The sequence below is a fragment of the Arachis hypogaea genome, chromosome 6 (assembly GCF_003086295.3).
Source record: "Arachis hypogaea cultivar Tifrunner chromosome 6, arahy.Tifrunner.gnm2.J5K5, whole genome shotgun sequence".
Taxonomy (NCBI): Eukaryota; Viridiplantae; Streptophyta; class Magnoliopsida; order Fabales; family Fabaceae; genus Arachis; species Arachis hypogaea.
Genome location: NC_092041.1, coordinates 90,976,975 through 90,998,302, shown reverse-complemented (window position 1 = coordinate 90,998,302; position 21,328 = coordinate 90,976,975). Strand labels below are relative to the sequence as shown.

The following is a 21,328-nucleotide window of genomic DNA, read 5'->3' as shown; positions in this document are numbered from 1 at the left end:
CGCCTTCTTCTCCTCAGTCATGTTTCTGAACTTATCATTCAGGAGATGTGTGGCACATTTAAGGTCTTTTGTTTGGTTTCTTGCTGCCATTTTCTCTGAAACTAAAAATACACCCAAAGATATCAGTAATATACACCCATATATATATGACTCAGATACACCCATTAATAACAATAAGATACACCCATTGATAACAGTAAGATACACCCATATATATGAGTCAGATACACCCAAAGATATCAACAAGATACACCAATTGATAACAGTAAGATACACCCATATATATGAGTCAGATACACCCAAAGATATCAACAAGATACACCCATTGATTACAGTGAGATACACCTATAGATATTATTCAGATACATCCATATAGATATCAGTCAGATATCACTCAACCATGCTTCAATATCAAACCACATTACAAGGTTAAGCAGTTTACATCCCCGAATCTACGGAATAAACCCCCCAAAAATCAACAAAAATAGCAGGAGAACTTAGAACAACAACGTAGAACGACGTAGAACTTAGAAGAACGACGTAGAACTTAGAACAGTGTAACAAAGAAGCAAGAATAATAGTAATCCCTAGAAGAACGACGTAGAAGAAAAGTAAAATATACAGGAATCTTAATGGGCTTACGTTGAGTATTGTTGCTTTGTTTTTTCTTCAGATTCTTCACGGAGAGTTTGATGGTGTTTTGATGGAGTTTTCGAACAATGATTTCTATATTTTGAACTTTGATTTTCGCTCGAAAATGGGAGGGTTTCCTTGTTTTCAAAGCGCCTTGAGAAATGGAAGAAGTGGAAGAAGTGGAAGAGTCTGCCATACGTAACCGTTCGAGTGTTGAGCGCGTGATTTTGACGCGCCATGTTATCTATCTTCATGCGCGTGAGTTCTCTTTGGGCTGGGCCAACTTGTATGCTTGTAGACTTGTATGTGTAGCAGGCCCGCTTTCCGTTTTAATACTAACTCTTATTTATATCGTTATTACATTAGAGATGTGTGGATAAACAGAATATTCCTTGATGTGTAAATATCGCATCTAATGGGAGGCATGATTGGTTGGCGAAATTTGTGAAAGTGAGAACAAAGCTCAAGGCTGGTAGCGGGAGGACCGGAGAATGGAGATAGACTAGGGACTAAAGAGTAAATTTGGCTTATCTACGTACATTAATAAATGCATTATCTTTGTCTTGTTACTGTATTTATTATTTCAGTCAAAGAATCGCAATCCTAAGAAACATAAAGTCATAAAAGAACATATGATGAGTCGGCGCCATCCAAGAAGAAAGCTGCACTTTGCATTGTACTTGCACTGCCTACTTAAGGAAACCGAACCTTCTAGAAGCCGAGGAAGCATTCTGATCTGGTAGCACACGCCACTTCAGACATTTGTGTATGTCAACTTTTTCATCATGATCATCATATAACAATTAAAAGAGGCCCTGTTTCCGAATACCGAATAATATTACTATTACTCCTACGCGATTTGTATTCATCACATTCATTGCCCTGTGATAATGATGACGTGGTTCTACTCCGCCTCTGCGGCCGCCACTCTCCTCGTCTTCTTCAGCCCCTCACTTGTCGATCTGGATCATCACAAACCCCCTCAACTCCCAGGTCCCTAAAATGGATTTTCTCTTCCTCCTCTTCCACTTCCACATGCACTACTTCATTTATTACAGTTTAGTTGATTCTCTCGCTATTCAAATGGTCCTAGGGTTCTCACAAAAAAAGGTCCTAGGGTTTCTCGCAAACTTGCCCCTTTTCAAATTCCGCTAAAAAAAAAATACAAATCCCAGGTTCGATAGTACTAATGTCGAGGGTTATAAACAACACATTCAAGACAATTTCATTTTCTTTGACTTCAGGCTGTTTTTATTTGGCAAAAAAAAAAAAAAAAAAAACAAGAAATTGTTGTTGTTACTGTTGGTGGGATGTGGGATTATGGTGATATAGTACAACCTGTTCGAATCAGATGCTAACTCCACGATGAATTCCTAGAATTCAGTCAATTCACCATTCAATCCTAAGTGAATAGCTTATTGGGCCTGGGCGTGTTTTAAGGTGTTTCTCTTTGCTTTCTGTCTCGTAGGGAAGTGAAGTTTCAGGTTAGTTATGCGGCAAGTCTTGGGTATGATCTGTGTTGTTTTTGTGTGATTGGTGCCTCAGTATGTTTCTGTGGTCTGATTGTTGAAGGATTTTGGGAGCTGATGATGGTAGCTAGCTATCAAAATTCAAAAGCTTTGTCTTTTGTTTATTTTGACCTTTTTCCCTTCTTGGGGATTGCCATGATCAATGCCTGTTCTGTTATTACGTTCGATAACCAGAAACAGAACATGATTGAAACATAGTCACTTCTGCTTTATGTTATTTTGTTTTATTTTATTTTTCTTTTTTCTTTCTTGAAAGAAAAGAATCAGGGTGAAAGCTGGCTTTGTCCTCTGGGGAAGAAGGGATGGGTATTCCACTCCAAAATCAAAAGGCACAACTCGCAAATATATTAGAACCAAATTGCTTTTTATATTATTAGTTATTTTGTTCTTATACTTTCCGTTCCTATGTTGTGAAGAATCTAAAGACACTACAAATGCAGGAGTTAGCATTGAAAGGCCGGTGTTAGAGGTCACCCCTGCCCCCCTTTCCGGTCATTCAGCTACTTATGGTGTTGATGTACAAAACACTTTACGATGTGCCCGTGTTGCCATTTATGGCATCTCAAGATTGAATCTTCTGAGCTATGCTAGTTCATTCCACATTTCTGTGGCTCCCTCAGCCGCAATCCCAGAGAGGCTACATAGCCAAGTTCAGGTTTGTCTGCATAGGTGAGTGTATAGCTTTGATCAATGTACATGGTGATAGTATATTTATATTTATTTGCTGTCATCGCATTCCACCTCATTGGTGCATCTCCTGGATTCAACTTATTGCAAAATTCTATGAAGATTGCTTTTTCTTATTAATAAAGTATGTACAGGGACAATTCACTTGGATGGTGTGAGTGCCAAAAGGATGAATGGAAGAGCGTGTCGAAGGGCGTATGGAGTGCCGATATGTCACCATATGACAAGAGGTACGCTGATGTGAGGATTAATGGTCAAACATCAGTGTCTGTTACAATTGCTCTTGAAGAAGGTATGCTCCTTCTATCTCATAAAAAGGATTAAAGGCAAATAGTTATTCTATTATTAGTGTTTTGTTTATTACTATTGCTATTTTTAATGGTGCTGATTTGTCCATGCTATTAAAATTGTTCCAAATATTCAGAATTTGTGCCTTATTAGTCTTGTACTTGGATTGGCACTGCTGTTGGCTCCAATTATTAGCAGTTGGGTTCCATGTTGCCATAGCAGTTCAATGGCTATAGTGATCTTTCCTGTCATTATAATTCTACTATTTCAGGTGTATAAAATTATTTCCTAAAATATACAGATCTCATTTTGTTATATTTATTCTGATTTTTATCATTATTTTGTTTTTAAACTTCCAAGCAACATTTTTTTTTAAAACATTCAGGCAATTTTTAATGATGAACCTTGAAATTAAATAAAGTATGGTGTTGGGAAGGCTTAAATTTTGGGTCCTCTCTATTTTGTTCAGCTGTTAATCTCTTATTGTTTAAATGTCACCAGTTTGATTCCTACAGTTAGTAAAACAATGTCAAATTATTGAGTCATCAATGGTATTTTTCTTGTACATACTACATGGAAGCCACAACATCACTTTCCTTCTTTGACCTCCTCTTCCTTTTTCCCAAATCTCCAACTCTTTCCTCCTCCTTGATCTTAGCCATACTCTTCAACCAACTTTCCCATTCTACTCTTGCCTCCTTCTTTCCTCAGTTGAACCACAAGGTCAGCCTAATGGCACTGGCATTCACATTATGGATCAGCAGCAATGTGGCTTAATAAAGGTCGATCCTCCATGCTGCATAATGCCTGCTGAATGTTGGTGGACCATCTTTTCTGGTTATCACAAATATTGTGAATTCCTCCCTCATCCTATATGACTTGGCATGACTTGTCTATTATAGGGATCCATTAGCATACGAATTAGTTTTCATTAGTAAGTGCTACTCATCACTTGATTAATATAAACAGATGAGATAGGGTAGAGGGAAGAGTATCTAGTCATTCGAGTAATTGGGAATGTTGGGAGAGTTGAGAGGTCTCTTGAATATCCTTACTATAATTCTAACTAATCAATAAAACACTGCATTCCAATTCCAGTAATAACAGTCGATCAGTGATATGTTACATTCTTTGTCATAAAATATTTCTCATAATGGTTTTACAGGTTGCTATTGTTGTAATACTGAGCATCATCTTGGCTGGAGCTGCTTTAGGTGATAGAATTGTTAGGAAATTTGTTTTCCCGAAACAAGATGGTACTAAGCATGCTGGGGTCGCTAAGTTTGTGATACTGAAATGGGGAATGCGCATCATAGGATCCGCCTTCATTTTTCAGGTTTGCATTTATGTAATTATAGTTTAGAGAACATGAACTACGCTATGGTTGTTATCCAAAACTCACCCTGTCGTATATGACAAATTTTGCTATGTCAATATGTCACCTTGTGTAATTTCTTATTGATGCATGACAAGATGAACAAATTTTCTTCACGGAAAGTATGTAACATGTTAATGTTTGTTCGTCATTTCACTGGAATTAATAGCCTAGCTTTTTTTGTCTAGCATCTCTATGAAACTCGGTCACTCGAAAATATTACCAAGCTGTACCACTTTTTGGGAAAGTTTTTTAACGACTTTTTGGGAAAGCTTTTTAACCTTCCATTATCTATTTATTAGGTGAACCAGCCGTCTATTGATTTTCAGTTTATTTTTATACTGTTTTCAAATATTTAATATACTTTTCACTGTTTTAATAGTATTTTAGAATATTAGTTTTACTATTATGTTGATATATATTGTTTTATTGTTTAATCTAATAGGTAATTGTTCATCAAGAGAGTGGCTTGCACTTAATTTTATTTTCGCCTTTTGCCTTTTATTAATTTACCTATTTATCTAACTATTCACCAATTATAATGTTTGTTTTAAAAAATTTTCCACACAAACTTTGCAAATGTTGCTGTTTATAGAATCTAAATGTACAATATTACAATATATATGAAAAATCTTAGTTTCTTTAATCAGTCACCATGTTGGTTCAGATGAAAATAATAAAATTTAAAAGTACCCTAAACACACAAGAAAAGAAAAACAAAAATATACATTGACAACAACAACAAAATTCTATTGTCCTTAAAATAACTGTAGGTAAAATAATCTGTTGGAAGCCATACACCTGAGGGAGGGAAAACCATACTAATTGTATCTCATCCTTCAGTTTCGGCTACTGTTCTATCATCTTACCAGATGCCAGTTCCTTACATAGTGACACATGCAATTATTTTAAGATTGTTGTTCATTTTCCTACATATTTTGATTTTACAATTTTTTCTTTTCTGCCAGAGCACGACTGATCCGCCTTTGGCAAATGGAGCCTTGGTCTCGTTTGCAGCTGCTTATCTTATTATAAAGTGTATTCACACATGGTAAGTCTGACTTCTCTTTCTCCATTTTTTTGATCGCATAAAATGATTTTTAATTGGATCCTGTCCAAAACAGTGTTTGTCTTTCTCTGGTTTTTGGGTGTTCGTCCCTTTTACGTTTTCGTTTATAAAAAAAGCAGAATTTTTTTCTTTTTTTGGGGGGGGGGGGGGAGGATAAAAGATATCGTTTTCATTTTCAACTTCTCCACTTGTAAACTGGCCATTGATTTCAAGCAGGCATGAAGGTTCAGTGAATGGTAATCCCCCTCAGCAGTGGAATAGAGGAACAGATGGTAGTGACAGCTTCATGGAAGGTATGTTTCATGCTCTAATCTTTCTTGAGTAAGATTTCTACATATTCTGCAACAGAACTTTTTTTTTTTTTGGCTTCTATTTTTTATATTTTTGGGGAATTACTAAGTGTAAACTAGTAATTAAATAAAAGAAATTGAACATTTTACTTACAATAGTGTATGGAATCTGTGGAACTGATTGAGCGAATATTTAGCAGTAAAAATGTGCAATATGCTCCAACTTAGGGAAGAAATGCTATGCTTTCATGTTGACTAAGCTGGAAAAGATTTCTTTCCATTGAGAAAAGCTCACTTGTTGGTTGAAAGCTAATTTTTCTCATAAAATACCTTTATATATACAACAATTAAGTTGTTTATAGTTCATATGTATGCTCTGGTGCCATAATATAGCATTTTGAGATCCGTATGTAGGATTGACGGAAAGAAAATGGTTAAAAGTTTAGTACTAAATGTATGATTAATTATTTATAAAAGTTGGGCACTGCAATAAGTTGCTTCTGCAAGCATGATGATCCCTCATGGGTCATGTGAGGGATGTTAATCTCTGTTTTATGCATTGCACTCAGTGCTTCAATATTTGGCATGTACTAAACAGACACTACTAAAAGCTACTTGAATGCTGGATCACTTCATTTGCTGCATTGAATTGATTTCTCAAGAGTCCCCTGTTCACGCATATGGAAATGCTTTGCATTATTGTGTCTCCGTAGTTTTGTTACATTTTTGCTTTCATGCTCTATTTTTTGTTTAAGCCTTTCATTCACCTATATCAATAAAGAAAGTAGAAGAAAAGAGGAAAAAAAAGATGTACATACTTTGCACGGATTATGTTCTCTAATAAACCTTGGAGAAGTCTGTCTAAATTATTGATTTTCATTCAGATATTTATTACTCAAAAACTGTGAAGTTTCTGGAGCACAGCTTTTCTTGCAATAACAAAGCTGTGATACGCTGTCTGATCCATTTTTTGTTTCTTATGTTGTATCTTCATTTCTTATGTATGTAGGGCACGTTTATAGCTCAACCTTTTACAACAACAGAAAGAGGTTAACAGAGAATGAGCGGGTTGAGTCAACCCGAAAATTCACTGATCAAGCTTTAGCAGAGTTGATAGCATCTCCAGCTTTCAGTGCCTGGTTTATTGCGAATGCGGACCGGATACGAGTTGATCCACATGAACCAGCCAAGAATGTCAACAAGTTAAGAGCATTAAAGGAGCTTTCTTCTATGGCCATGGCCTATTGGAGGAGAGTCATAAATCTAAGTATGAGCAAAACAAATACTTTGATTGGAATAATTACAGATCATGCGATTTGGTCTGGAGGGTAAAACCAGTACAACATGCTTGACATTCTAATCCAGTATGACCTTAATCTCACTGCAGAAGTCTCCAGATTCTAAAAATACTCTCAAACTTCTTATCTACTCTACACTTGATGCTCTACCACTCCCTTTGAAGATGGGTTCATGGGTTGAGGCGATTCTTGTATTTTATGATTAGTGTACAGGTTTTTGTTCTAATTTGTATCTGCATAAGTCATCATTTTGGGTTGAATAGAGGGAAATAGTTCAGCATTTACTTGCTCAATTTTATTTAGTTGTTGGTTATGTTGGTCTGGGTGTGTGACAGAGATTCTTCTGTACAATGTGATCAAATGCACCAAGAACCACCCACACAACCACCTGTATCTTCCGCGACCACTATGTTCACAACTTAGTTGCCATCTGTCACCGTCTATTGTTGAACACCTCCATTGTTTACAATCTTGCTGCTCATGCATCTGCACCACATAAGGTTGACGAGATGATGTAACTGTCTGGGAAAAGGTTGGGTTTTGAAGGAAGGGGAATGACACTGAGAATGTGTTTCTGGGTTTGGGAATGTATATATTATTATTGGAATGGCAGAGCTAGAGATGCATTTTTGAGTTGTATTTTGGAGGGGAAAGGAAACCACACATTTCAATATGTAGTGTATATTGTAATTGTGTAAGCTGTGTGTTTGAGATCCACGGCCTTGATATATATTTTCTTAACCAAAGTAAAATAAATAAAATTTAGATTTAAATGTAGTGTCTACATATTATCTAATGGAAAATTCTAATCAATCCAATCTAGTAATCTACAATGAATATTATACACTTATATGATTAATCAATGTTGTTTGACTAAATGAAATATTACACATTTGAATTTGATTTCAAAAAGACTAAAAAAAATACCCACGAAGTTCATAGTTAAATTTTAGGGCAAAAAACAGAAATAAGCCAAGAGAGAAAATAATTTACGTGAATCAGCCAAAACAAAAACTGCTTCATGAATTCACCAATGCATGTTTATATGTAGTTCGAACCAGCTTGGTTCGAATTCCATTTCTACATAATTCAAACCAGCTTGGTTCGAATTATACATAAACATACGCACACACTAATTCGAACCAGCTTGGTTCGAATTACACACAGTAATTTATGGTATAATTCGAATTATGCTGTTAAAAAATTAATAATTTATTAAAAAATTTTATTAAAAAATTTATTAAAAAAATAATAATTTAAAAATTAAAAAAATATATTTTTTATTTCATACGTTAAAAAAAAGCTAACAAAATATTTAATTACGAGACTTCTTTAAAATATTAATGAGCTATCAATTCAAATTCCATACAATACTTTTCTGTCCATTTTTAATAGCTCATGAACATTTTTTAATAAATTTTTTTAATAATTTTTTTTTAAATTATACTACAAAAAATATTTTATGCTATGCAAAACAATTTTAAAAAATGGCTTAAAAAATGTTAAGAGTACTATAAAAATTTGTAATGTTATAATAACTTAGGTAAATATATGCATGTACTCAAATTTTAAATAAAATATTCTACATAGTCAATAATAATTTAGAAATGAAAGAAAATATTTTATTCCATATAAAATAATTAAAAAATATATTTTATTCTATAAAAAATAATTTTAAAAAATGGCTTAAAAGATGTTATGAGTACTATACAAGTTTATAATATTTTAGTGATTTAGGTAAATACATGATAAAAATATTTTTTCTTTAATTTCTAAATTATTAGTGACTATGTAAAGTATTTCTTTAATGTCCTAAATCATTAGGACATTACAAATTTTTATAGTACTTCTAATATTTTTTAAGCTATTTTTTAAATTATTTTGCATAGAATAAAATATTTTTTGTGGTATAATTTAAATAAATTTATTAAAAAAATATTCATGAGCTATCAAGAATGAGCAGAAGAGTATTGTATAGAATTCGAATTGCTCACCATATAATTTGAATCAGAGTGATTTGAACTTCCCCATGCGTAATTCAAATCATGTAATATCTCACCATATAATTTAAATAATTTTATTAAAAAATTATCATGAATATTTTTTAATAAATTTATTTAAATTATACCATAAAAAATATTTTATTCTATGCAAAATAATTTAAAAAATAGCTTAAAAGATGTTAGAAGTACTATAAAAATTTGTAATGTCCTAATGATTTAAGACATTAAAGAAATACTCCACATAGTCACTAATAATTTAGAAATTAAAGAAAAAATATTTTTATCATGTATTTACCTAAATCACTAGAATATTACAAACTTTTATAGTACTCATAACATCTTTTAAGCTATTTTTTAAAATTATTTTGTATAGAATAAAATATATTTTTTAATTTTTAAATTATTAATTTTTTAATAACATTTTTTAATAAATTATTAATTTTTTAACAGCATAATTCGAATTATATCATGTAATTCGAACCAAGCTGGTTCGAATTAGTATATGCGTGTGTTTGGGTGTAATTCGAACCAAGCTGGTTCGAACTTGGTTCGAATTAGTATGTGCATATGTTTGTGTATAATTCGAACCAAACTGGTTCGAATTATGTAGAAATAGAGTTCGAATCAAGATGGTTCGAACTACATATAAATATGCATTGATGGATTGATAAAGCAGTTTTCATTTTGGCTGATTCACGTAAATTATTTTCTCTCTTGACTTATTTCTGTTTTTTGCCCTAAATTTTAAATGAGTCAAATAACCTTTGCAGGTTCTATTATTGATAGACGTTTGGGCATCTGGATACTGTATGTTTTTTTTTTTTGGAGAGAGAGAAGATAAAAAAAAAATAAAAGAGAGGAGGGGGTTAGAGTATCTCCAATTAAGTGTTTATAGAGTATTAATTTTGATATTGTTAAGAAATGAATTGATTTATAATTGAAATCTGCATTGAATTGATATATGAAACGAAATTGATATTATTTTAAGAATACAATATTACTTCAATAAAAAATTAATAAAATTTTGTTATTTATATAATTATGTTGATAAAATATATAAAATTTTAAATAAACTAAGACTAAATATTAAAAGATTTCATAAATATTTTTGTAAGATTTAAAATAAAATTAAAATTAAAACTAACATTAAAAATGCTCTTAATAAAAAAACGTGATTGAATTTTGAGTTGTGGCACGTGAACTTCTATGGATGAAGTTAGTATAGAAATTATCATGGTTTATGAGTGGGGTTTAAATAATATATAATATTATTCTAAAAAATAATAGATCAGTTAATTCCAGCTAATATTTACAATATTGTTGCAAAATTTGACTAATTTCAATTTAAATTCATAATCAGATTTAAATTTGTAGTTTTATCAATAGATATTAAAATGAACATTACATATTATATTTCGCTAACCATATATTGTATATTCACTATTAAAAATGCACAATACATATTATATAATTATAATTTATATGACAAACATACTAAGTTTTTTTTAACAAATTATATATTATAAATCATAATTTTATACGTTAAATGACATGAGTTATTAAATTTGGTGGTAGTTTAGTTTTGGGCAACGGATATTCAATGATTCATGCTCAGCAGTAAGTAAGAAGATGGAAAGAAAAGGACCTCAACTGTTTGTTTAGATATGGGGAATATGAAGGGAAAAACAGGATGAAAAGATAGATTTTTTGTTGTTTGGATTAGAAGAAAAAACTGAAAATAAAAGAAAAAAATAGTATAGAGTCCATCAAATTTTTTTTCTGCTAAAAAATGAGATGAAAACAAAGAGAAAATATAAAAATATTGACAAAATTATTAATTTATTTTTTAATTAATAAAAAATAAAAATTTAAATTATAATTTACATATAATATAAATAAATATATTAATATAATTTTATTTTATTATTTTTTATTTAATTTTATTATTTTTTTCATTTTTCCTTCATTTAAACAATCGCACATAAAAAAATATATATATATTTTCTTTTTATTTTCGATCATCTAATCTAATCTAACAGTGAAAATGGGCGGACCCACCACTTTGGCTCTAAAGCGAAGATGCGAATAATCAGAGAAGACAACCAAATTCAAAGATTCAGTTTTGCAATTGTACTTCCTTAAGAAAACTAGAAAGCGTCAGGAGGGTCCCAGAAAACCAGAAAGCTTTCTACTCTAGAAGGTACTATTTCTGAATGGATATATATAAAAGTTAAAGCCTAGAGAGTGTTCTCCAATATTATTATTATTATTATTGCAGAATTTGCATTCGTCTGATTCATTGCATTTGGCCATCAAAATGAGGTGGTTCTTCTTCTCCGCCGCGGTCGCCGCCGTCGCTATCTTACTTCTCTTCCTCATCTGCCCCTCTTTCGTCGCCCGGGATCATCAGAATCCTCCTCCACTCCCAGGTCCCAAAAATAGATATTTTCTCCTCTTCCTCCTTCCACTCCCACTACCTCATTTATTACTGTTTCGTTGATTCTCTCGCTTCTCAATATCAATTATCTCTAGGTTTGCTTCCCCCTTTTCAATTTCTGCTGCAAAGTGCAAGCGCCCAGTTCATATCTTACTTTCACTTTACCTCTTGGAATCGATTGCTAACTCCACAAGGAATTCCTAATAGCTCATTGCCTCATTGGGCCTGTAGGTGTGTTACGGGGTTCCTATTTGCTTTGCTTTTGTTTTAGTTGTAGGGAAGTGCAGTTTGAGGTTAGTTATGTGGGGGTGAGTCCTTGGATATGATCATTGTTGTATCGTGTTGTTTATTCAGATCTTATTGGTTTATGTTATTGGTGTCCCTATGTCGAATAATTTTTGCACATGATGGTAGATGGATTTCAAAAGCTTTGTCTTTTATGTTTATTTTGACCTTCATGAAGTTTGTCATGGTTGATGGGTAGTTTCAGTATTGTGCTGTTATGTTGGATGAACAGAAACAATGCATGTATAGCCACTTCTTTCTTTCTTTCTCTCTTATTTATTTATTTATTGATTATTTTGTTTTTGTTCTTTCGTTCAATTTTCTTTTGTATATTGTTAATTGTTTTGTTCTTATATTTTCCATTCCTCTTCAATGTATATTGTAAAAAATCTAAGACATTACACCTGCAGGAGTTAGCATTGAAAGGCCGGTGTTACCGGTCACCCCTAGCCCCCTTTCTGGTCATTCAGCTACTTATGATGGTGGTGTTCAAAACACTTTAAGATGTGCGCGTGTTCCCGTCTATGGCATCTCAAGATTGAATCTTCTGAGCTATGCTAGTTCGTTCCATATTTCTGTGGCTCACTCGGCTGCAATCTCAGAGAAGTTACATAGCCAAACTCATGTTTGTCTACATAGGTGATAAGTGCATAACTTTCAACGTACATAGTATGTTTATATTTATTTTCTGTCAATGCATTCCTCCTTGTTGGTGCATTCCCGGAATAGAAACACTATCATGGACATGGTTTCAACTTTCTGTAAAAATCTATGAAGATTGCCTTTTCTTATTAATAATGGATAGGGACATTTCACTTGGATTGTGTGAGTGCCAAAAGGATGAATGGGAGAGTGTGCAGAAGGGGATCTGGAGTGCTGTTATGTCACCCTACGAAACCAGATATGTTGATGTCAGGATCAATGGTCAAATACCAGATTCTGTTACAATTGCTCTTGAAGAAGGTATGCCCCATCCATCTCATAAAACCACCTTTTTTGTTTTAATGTTATTTTCTGATGGTGCTCATGTATGTATACATGTTATTAAATCTTGTTGCAGATCTTCAGGATTGGTCTCTTACTAGTCTTCTACTTGGATTGGCATTGCTGTTCGCTCCAATTATTACCAGTCGGGTTCCATTTTGCCACAGCAGTTCATTGGTTACAGTGATCTTTCCTGTCATTGTAATTCAACTATTTGAGGTGCATAAAGTTCCATCCTAAAACATATGGATGTTCCATTTTACCATAGCAGTTCATTTGTTATGGATCTCTAATGAGTATCTAAGGAAAGTAGAGAACTATACTTTAAAAGCTAGTTATTAAGGGAAAAAACCACTATTTAATTATTTAAATACAATATCAAGCATCTCATGCTATTCGATGTAGGATTTTGGGCACCCTTTAATACCAAGTTCCTAACAATACACTGTTTTGGGAGACCTGACGTCTATGGCGACTTCACTTGATCGCCATTGACCCACTGATAGCCATTTGGCCATAGGCTATCAGTTCAGTATTCACCTTAATCCAACTTATAGGTATCCCTTTCCATGGAGCCAAGGCTATGGACTATTAGTGTTCAATATTCACCTTAATCCAGTCTCTAGGTAGCACTTTATATGGTGCCGACAAGGAAGGCTCAGAAAGTAGGAAACCACACTATAAAAGCTAGCTTTTAGAGGGAAAAACCCTTTAAATACATCATCAAGCATCCCATATTACACAATATAGGACTTTGGGCACCTCATAATACCCAAGTCTCTAACGAGCCAGCCACACAGATCAGCCCTCACCGTTGAAAGGTGGAAATTCCACCCTCCGATTCAGATCCACGATTTTGATTAAGAATATGGTCCCCTCCGACGATCTTCCCATCGGTTTTCCTTGGTGGCATCGGATCTCATTAGATCCCAAGTAATTTTATATTTTTCGAAAAATCAAGCATTTTGTAATTTTTAAACCTTGAAAATAAATAAATTATGTTATCAATAAGGCTTAATTTTTTGTTCCTTGCTAATTTTTATTAGCTTCTGGCTCTCCTTTTTTTCTACCTCAAATGTGATGAATATGTTCCCTAACACAACTATGGAAAATGATGATGTGACTAACAAATTATTGTGTATCCCACATGGTAGCCACGTTATTTGTTGACGTCCTCTACCCTTTCTTCAAATGCTCAACCCTTTTCCCTTCCTGATCTTAGCCATACTCTTCCAACCAGCCTTCCGATTCTACTCTTGCCTTCTTCGTTGGATAGTTGACCCACAAGGTCAGTTTGATGGCATTGGCATTATGCAGCAACAGCAGCAACAATAGATGAAAGTGGGTTAGGAAGGTGACTCCATGCTGTATGACTCCTACAGAATGTTGACCATATTGCTTGACTATGAGACATTTTATCAACGCTTTCCTCATCCTGTACGGCTTGGCTTAGGTTGTCTATGTTAGGTTTATGTTCTAGTTTTTATTAGTATGTGCTAGTTACGAGTACTTAGTTAGTTACACTTGGTTATTGATTAGTGTAAATGGAGGTGATAGGCTGGATGACAGTGTGTCCCTTGTCTATTCATTTGAGTAATTGGGAGTGTTAGGAGAGTTGCTAGGTCGCTTTAATATCCTCACTAGTCACTACAATTGTAATTCATCTGTGAACACCACTTTCTGATTCCACTTCCAATTGTCTATTACAGGTTGCTATTTTTGTAATCCTGAGCATCATCTTGGCTGGAGCTGCTTTAGTTTACTCAGTTGTTAGGAGGTTTGTTTTTTCAGAACAAGATGGTACTAAGGCTGCTGGGGTTGCTCGGTTTGTGATACTGAAGTGGGAAATGCGCATCATAGGATCCACCTTTATTTTTCAGGTTTGCATTCGTGTCATTAGAGTTTAGATATAATGGAATACTCTATAGCCTTATCAAAATTCACCCTGTCTTAACTGAATGCTTTGAAGTTTACTTTTGCCTTTTGACTTTAATTTATTTTACATTATTTTACCAATTTATGTAATTATTTTTCCATTATAATATTTGTTTTGAATTTTCCACATAAATATTTTTAAGTAGTATATGGAATCTAAATGTTCAATATATGAAAAATCCAATTTCTGTAATTGTTCACTATATTGTTTAGATGGGAAATAATAAAAATTACAGAATACTTTAAACATAGGCAAAATAAAAAGATAAAATGAAAATATAAATTGACTACAAAAAAAATAAAAAATAAAAACTCTGCTGCCTGACCATTTTTGTATGATACATGCAATTAGTTTAGAAATGCTGGTCATTTTCCTATTTGGATTTAGCTAAAAAGTGCCCTAAGGACATTGATTAAGAGGATGAAAGTAGAAATTTTTTATTTCTTTCAATGCATTTAATACATAGAAAACTTAAAATAGTTACATTTCACTTGAATTTTCTATTCTATGTAAACTTTTTAATTTGGTATCCTTAGAGAACTTGTTAGCAAGAATGTTTTAGTATATTCTGAATTCACTCTTTTTTTCTTGTTTTGGTCAGAGTACTATTGATCCTCCTTTAGCAAAAGGAACCTTGGCCTCTTTTGCAGTTGTTTATATTGTTGTTAAGTGTCTTAGTGTATGGTAAGTTTGACTTCTCTTTTGTTTATTATTATTATTAAGATAAATGATTTTTATTGGATACCACTCCTATATTTGCTTCAATTGTGGTTACTACTGCACTCCAAAGAGGTTTTCATATCATTTTTCTCTTGGTCTTTTTGGTTTCTATTTATTATTTATTTATTGGTCTTGATGTAAAAGATATTTCCTGCATCCTTCTCCACTTGTTAACAGGCCATTCATTTCAAGCAGGAATGAAGGTTCAGTAAATGGTAGAACAGCTGATACTGATGAATTCACGAGAGGTATTGTTTACTAAGCTGGAAAAGATTTCTTCCCATTGAGAAAAATCCAACTTGTTTGTTCAAAGCTAACTTGCTCATAAGATACCTTGAACAATTAAGTCTTTTATATGTATGCGGCATATTAAAGCATCTTGAGATCCATGTGCCGGAAAGAAAATGGTTAAATTTCTTATGGATCATTATGGTTAATGTTGAAGAGGGAAAGAAAATGGTTAAATTTGTCAAAAGTTTAGTACTAATTGTACGAAAATCACTAAATTAAAATTAAGAACTATGATGAGTTGCTTCTGCATGTTTTTTCATGTTATTATTGTCATACAAGGGATGTTTTTATGCATTGCAGTATTGCACTTTCTGTTCTTTTGATTCTTGGCACGTTTATTCTATCCTCCTCTATGGTGGAAGAAACTCGCACTCCACATCACTTTCAACCAGTCACTTATCTCATTCATGTTTTTAGTTATATTTTCTTGCTTTTTCTCTTAAATATTTGTGGCAATAAATAATTGAGGGAAGAATTACTCTTCCTCCTTGTTATATTCTTCATCCATGGTGTATATAATAAGCTTCCATACACATGAACATGCTTTGCATTGTTGAGTCTATGCGCTTTTGTTGCATTTAATTTATTTCCTTGCTCTCGTTGGGCTTAAGCCTTCCTTTCACCTGTCGAGAGGAAAAAAAGAAAGAGGAAAGAAAAGGATGCACATGCTTTGTATGGTTCTCTAATAAACTCTGGGGAAGTCTCCAAAGTAGTGATTTTCAGTCAGATCATCAGATGTTTATTCTATCACTTGAAACCTGTAAATCTTCTGGAATGTTGTGATAGATTGTTTGATCCATTGTCTGTTTCATGTCGTGTCTTCACCTTCTATGCAAATAGGGTATTTCTCAACCTATCACAACCTGGGAAACCGAGAGATGTTCACAGAGAATCAGTGGGTTGAGTCGACTCAAAGATACACTGAGCAAGCCTTAGCAGACTTGATGGCATCTCCGGCTTTCATTGCCTGGTTGACTGAGAGTACAGGCCGGATACGAGTTGATCCACATGAACCAGCCAAGAATGTTAGCAGGCTAGGAGCATTAAGGAACTTACTTCCATGGCCATGGCCTTTTCAAGAAGATTCAGAAATCTAAGTATGAGAAAAATGAATACTCTGATTGGAGAAGTTAAAAGATTGTGAGAGTTGGTCTGGATCATTAACTGCTGATGAGCCTGATGGATGGTAAAATTTGAATGGGATGCTTGTCGTTTATCTGGCATGGCCGTACACTTGATGCTCCATCGCTTCCTTGAATATGGGTTTACAGATTGAGGTGGTTCTTGGTCTTTTGTGATTAGTGTATAGGTTCTTGTTCTGATTTGCAGTTGCATAGGTCATCATTTTGGGCTGAATAATGTTGTGTTCATTATGAGTTGCTCAATTTTGTTTTATCGTTGGTTATGTTGGTCTGGTTTTGGTTGAGATTCTTCTGTACAAAGTGATCAGACCACCCACACAGCAGCCTATGTTTTCCACTGCCACATTGTTCAAGACTTGGTCACCTTCTATTGTCCAACACATGCATTGTTATAGTTTTCTGCTTATGCATCTGCACCACATAACGCTGATGAGATGATGGAACTGTCTGGGAAAAGGTTGGGTTTTGAAGGAAGGGGAATAGCAGTGAGAATGTGTTTCTGGGGTTAGGGGATGTATACATTATTACTGTTGTCTTGACAGTTTCTCTGCCTCATGTAGCCGCACCTTGGAATTGGAGAGCTAAAGAAATGAATAGAATGATAAAGTGGAGGTGGAAGGATACCACACATGTCAATATATGTAGTGTATCTTGTAATTGTGTAAGCTGTCTTTGTGATACATGGATAAGATTATATATTTTCTCTATTTATTAATTGAATAAATAATCTTTTTTGTGTGTGGGTGTTTTTTGTAAATCATTACCTCAAATTTTAGTGGTAGACAAAAATAATCTTAAAAGATGTAAATGTTAAAATAGTCTTTAAAAAATTTAAAAATTTGACAAAAAGTGACAAAATGTCAATTAGAAATTGTTTGATTGAGTTTTTTAAAAAAATATCCTTTTTTAATAATATTTTTTTAACAGATTTTTTACAAAAATAAAAATAATTTTATATTTAAATATTTTATTTAAAAGTACTTATTTAAGAGAAATTGAATACAAAAATATTAAAGTATTTTTATAATAATAAAATCACTTAAAAGAATATTCAATCATAAAAAAATTTATTAATAATAATTAAAAAAATTAATTATACTAATTCGTTTGATCTGATAATTAATTTTTTATATTGTTTTTTATTTTTTTTATTACCCATTTGTTGATCTATTATTTATAATAGTACCATAATTTTATTGATATGTAATGGAATAATATTTTTAAATTTTTGTAAAATATTTGTCATTAGAATCCATTATTTTTATAAAATTATAAAAAGTGAAACATGCAATAATGATATTATGTTGGGTTTTAAATTTAGCTTATAATGACATATTTTATAGTATCTTCTATCTAAAAGTTCTTTCAATTACTATCTTTAAACTTGAATGACAATACTTGAATTTTTCATAAGTTTGGTGTTAGTCTCAATCATAAAATATGATACTTTGTATGATAATAAGGTCCTAAAAGTTTTTTAAATGTTGAATAACTAGTATCAACTGAGTAATATTTACCTAAAATACATTAAAATATATACAAAAATCAAGTCACATATTAGCATGAAAATTAATATACCTCAAAATAAACTTAAATGATACAACTAACTTTCTCGTGGATGGAAAAACTTTAGCTTTTTTTGTTCGAACAACTTTCATAAAAATTCTTGTATTATGTGCAAAGTCTTTTCAACCAGCCATATAAATGTAAAACACATTTAAATCACACACAATCATTACATCTGTTATAGTATTTTCTTTCCTACCAATAAATCGCACGTACTCATCTTGATGAATATGAATTGGTATATGCGTGCCATCTATAGCTCCAATATAATATTTGAAATATGGCCAATATCTATCATTGTCTATAACATATTTAAGTGTGTTCTCAAAATTAGGGTCAATAGGTCTAATTATATTTTTTGACAATTTCTTCATACATGATAGGACATGATGAAATTGACGAAATATGATTTCATCTGAATGTTGAAATTTTTCCTACAATATTGTATAAGAAGTTCCTTGTCCAAGCATGGATAAGAATGTTGTTACCATCTCTTTTCTATTTACACCTCAGTGTGGATTTCAAACCATAATTGAGAATTAAGTCATTGCATAAACGACTTGATACTGATTTTCATATTTTAAATTGTTCAAAAAAGTGCATTTCATTCCCTTCCTTTAATTCTAATAGTCATTGATATTCTGATTGCAAGTAGTAATTAGCAACTCTACAAATAATCAATATAGCAGTTGACTCTCACTAAATTAAAGCTCAACAATAACAATAATAAAGATTCATCTATGATTTTGAAAATAGATTGGAAGTTTTGGTTAAAGAAAAATGAGTTTGGTTTGATTAGTTTTATCAAAAGAGATATGCTTTGAGTACTTTTAAAGATTTTAGAGTAATTAAAGTAATGGATTTGAAGATAAATGCTTTTGGAGTTTTCAATTTGTATGGCCTTGAACCTTGTTGAAAAGGGGTTTTAAAGCTTAGAATGGTTTTGAATTTGGTTTGAAAATTTTGGTTTAAATGATCTGGTTTTAATTTAAATGATTTGGTTTTTGTTTAAATGAGTTGGTTTTGGTTTAAATAAGTTAGTTCTAGTTTAAATTTTATTTTGATTGATTCAAATTAAGAAGCTACGATTTTAAGGATTTTTAATGCATTTATAAAAATGAGATTGGTTGTTCTCCCCTAAAATCTTGAGACTCTGCCATGGAATTTTATTAATAAATTCTGATTTAAAGTGATTAATTTAAGAATAGGTGATTTTTAAGTCTTTTAAAAGAGGTTTAACATTGAACTGGTTTAGATTGAAGTTGTTTTGAATGTTTTGAAAAATATTGCAAAAGTGGTATTGTTTTAAAGGAAGACGATTTGAGAAAAAAGGGATTCTTGGTGTGAAATGAATTAAATGGATTTTGTTATTTGAAAGTGAATGGACCAAGAATGATTTTTGAACCGAAATAAAGATGAGTATAAAGATTTATGGTTTGATTTTGTTTATGAATTGAGTTGAGTATGAATTTGAGTTTGATTGAGATTGAAGAGTGTGTCGGGCACTATATCCCAAGAGTGTACATAGACATTATATCCCAGTTGTATATGTCAGAAATGCGACCCAAGTGAGATGGTGGAAGGAGAGGATCCCCTTCTTTACTCCTCCTGAAAATGCAAGGTCGCCTCCAGAGACATGGTGGAAGGTTAGGATCCTATTCCTAATTCTTCCTGGATAAGTATGACAACTCGAAGAATGTCTGTTTGGTTAATCCCTCTTTTTTGTGGTTCTCTCTGGTTGTAAGGGTAGCCGAGCACGCATCCCAGATAGCGTTGCCTTTGGTGAGAGGTTCAAGGGCAGGCACTACCATTTTTAGACCGGCTTGATGAAGTCAAAATTATTATATTCCTTACGGAGATGCACGGCAGAGAGACAATGTTTGGGTTAGCTACCGGATGTGTCGGGTTATGACAGTTTAACCGACACGTGAGCTCATGGCCATTAGGATAGGAATGCATCATATGCATCTATGTGACATTATTTTAGTGTGCATATTGTATTTGGTTTGCCTACGTGAATAATTCTATTTAACTGCTAATTGCTATACTTGATATAAGTGCTCTTGTTTGTGTTTAAATTTCATTATTTGTGATTGTGCCTGATTGGTTGGATTATGGTGAATTGGGTGTTGATTGAGTTTCATGGGACGGAGGCCGTGATTGATTATGTCATGGGTCGGAGGCCGTGATTGATTTGTGTTTGAGTTTTAGCAGAGTATGAAAAAGCCGGTTCAGCATAGACTTAATGAACCTATGCTTGGAACAGGTTGGTCATTCATAATGTCTAGGTAACTTTTAAGATTTGTATAAGAAAAATATGAGTTTTGGATTTTGGATAATTAATTGATGGTTTTTGAAAAGGTTTTGAATTTTTGGATGTTAAACTGTTGGTTTTCAGAAAGATGCATAAGACGAGCGATGATCACTGCAGTTGAAACTAGTTTTCTTTTAAATATCTTATTATGACAATTTTGAAACTCCTACAATGAGACCGTGTGACTAGGTTCTCACCCCCTACAACCTTGTCTTTTTAGGAAATGGACAAAAAAGCTCATGAATAGTTTATTTTGCTTATATGATATTATTGTATTAGCTTATTTATTATTTTTTTCTCACCTTTAATATTATATTTTTATAATGAGAGATAGGAGTCCTGATTGTAATGTTTAATGTTTATAAGTTGTTATATAGGAAACTCTGGTTCTTACTGCACACACACACACACACACACACACACACACACACACACATATATATATATATATATATATATATATATATATATATATATATAT

General features: G+C 32.6%; 2 protein-coding genes across 9 annotated transcripts; both read left to right on the top strand.

Moving 5' to 3' along the window:
* The first annotated feature begins 1,238 nt into the window (after nt 1-1,238).
* Nucleotides 1,239-7,942, top strand: LOC112696917 (uncharacterized). Of its 5 annotated transcripts, XM_072197285.1 has the most exons (8): nt 1,406-2,117; nt 2,424-2,491; nt 2,603-2,831; nt 2,984-3,141; nt 4,303-4,473; nt 5,481-5,563; nt 5,798-5,874; nt 6,881-7,942. In XM_072197285.1, exons 4-8 carry the CDS (start codon nt 3,100-3,102, stop codon nt 7,201-7,203), a joined length of 696 nt encoding a protein of 231 aa, XP_072053386.1. In that variant the 5' UTR covers nt 1,406-2,117; nt 2,424-2,491; nt 2,603-2,831; nt 2,984-3,099; the 3' UTR covers nt 7,204-7,942. The 5 variants fall into 5 exon arrangements, with proteins under 5 accessions (XP_025605651.1, XP_025605649.1, XP_072053386.1 ...); XM_025749866.3 differs by lacking the exons at nt 1,406-2,117; nt 2,424-2,491 and adding an exon at nt 1,239-1,399; XM_025749864.3 differs by lacking the exon at nt 2,424-2,491 and having other exon boundaries at nt 1,239-1,626.
* Nucleotides 7,943-11,232: 3,290 nt separating this feature from the next.
* LOC112696916 (uncharacterized) lies at nt 11,233-17,707 on the top strand. Of its 4 annotated transcripts, none has more exons than XM_072197282.1 (9): nt 11,233-11,372; nt 11,451-11,601; nt 12,305-12,533; nt 12,700-12,857; nt 12,955-13,097; nt 14,588-14,758; nt 15,416-15,498; nt 15,730-15,782; nt 16,666-17,707. In XM_072197282.1, the coding sequence occupies exons 2-9, from the start codon at nt 11,490-11,492 to the stop codon at nt 16,920-16,922; spliced, it is 1,206 nt and encodes a 401-aa protein (XP_072053383.1). In that variant the 5' UTR covers nt 11,233-11,372; nt 11,451-11,489; the 3' UTR covers nt 16,923-17,707. The 4 variants fall into 4 exon arrangements, with proteins under 4 accessions (XP_072053383.1, XP_025605644.1, XP_072053385.1 ...); XM_025749859.3 differs by having other exon boundaries at nt 15,712-15,782; XM_072197283.1 differs by adding an exon at nt 11,705-11,840 and having other exon boundaries at nt 11,273-11,372; nt 12,305-12,857; nt 15,712-15,782.
* The last annotated feature ends 3,621 nt before the right edge of the window (nt 17,708-21,328 follow it).

What these genes read in the sequence shown, in the direction of transcription:
- LOC112696917 (XM_025749863.3), top strand. Translation starts at nt 3,364, where the DNA reads ATGGCTATAGTGATCTTTCCTGTCATTATAATTCTACTATTTCAG. An exon ending in GATCCGCCTTCATTTTTCAG is followed by an intron (nt 4,474 to 5,480) that starts GTTTGCATTTAT and finishes CTTTTCTGCCAG; the next exon opens with AGCACGACTGATCCGCCTTT. An exon ending in ATAAAGTGTATTCACACATG is followed by an intron (nt 5,564 to 5,797) that starts GTAAGTCTGACT and finishes GATTTCAAGCAG; the next exon opens with GCATGAAGGTTCAGTGAATG.
- LOC112696916 (XM_025749859.3), top strand. Translation starts at nt 11,490, where the DNA reads ATGAGGTGGTTCTTCTTCTCCGCCGCGGTCGCCGCCGTCGCTATCTTA. An exon ending in TACAATTGCTCTTGAAGAAG is followed by an intron (nt 12,858 to 12,954) that starts GTATGCCCCATC and finishes ATCTTGTTGCAG; the next exon opens with ATCTTCAGGATTGGTCTCTT. An exon ending in GATCCACCTTTATTTTTCAG is followed by an intron (nt 14,759 to 15,415) that starts GTTTGCATTCGT and finishes TGTTTTGGTCAG; the next exon opens with AGTACTATTGATCCTCCTTT.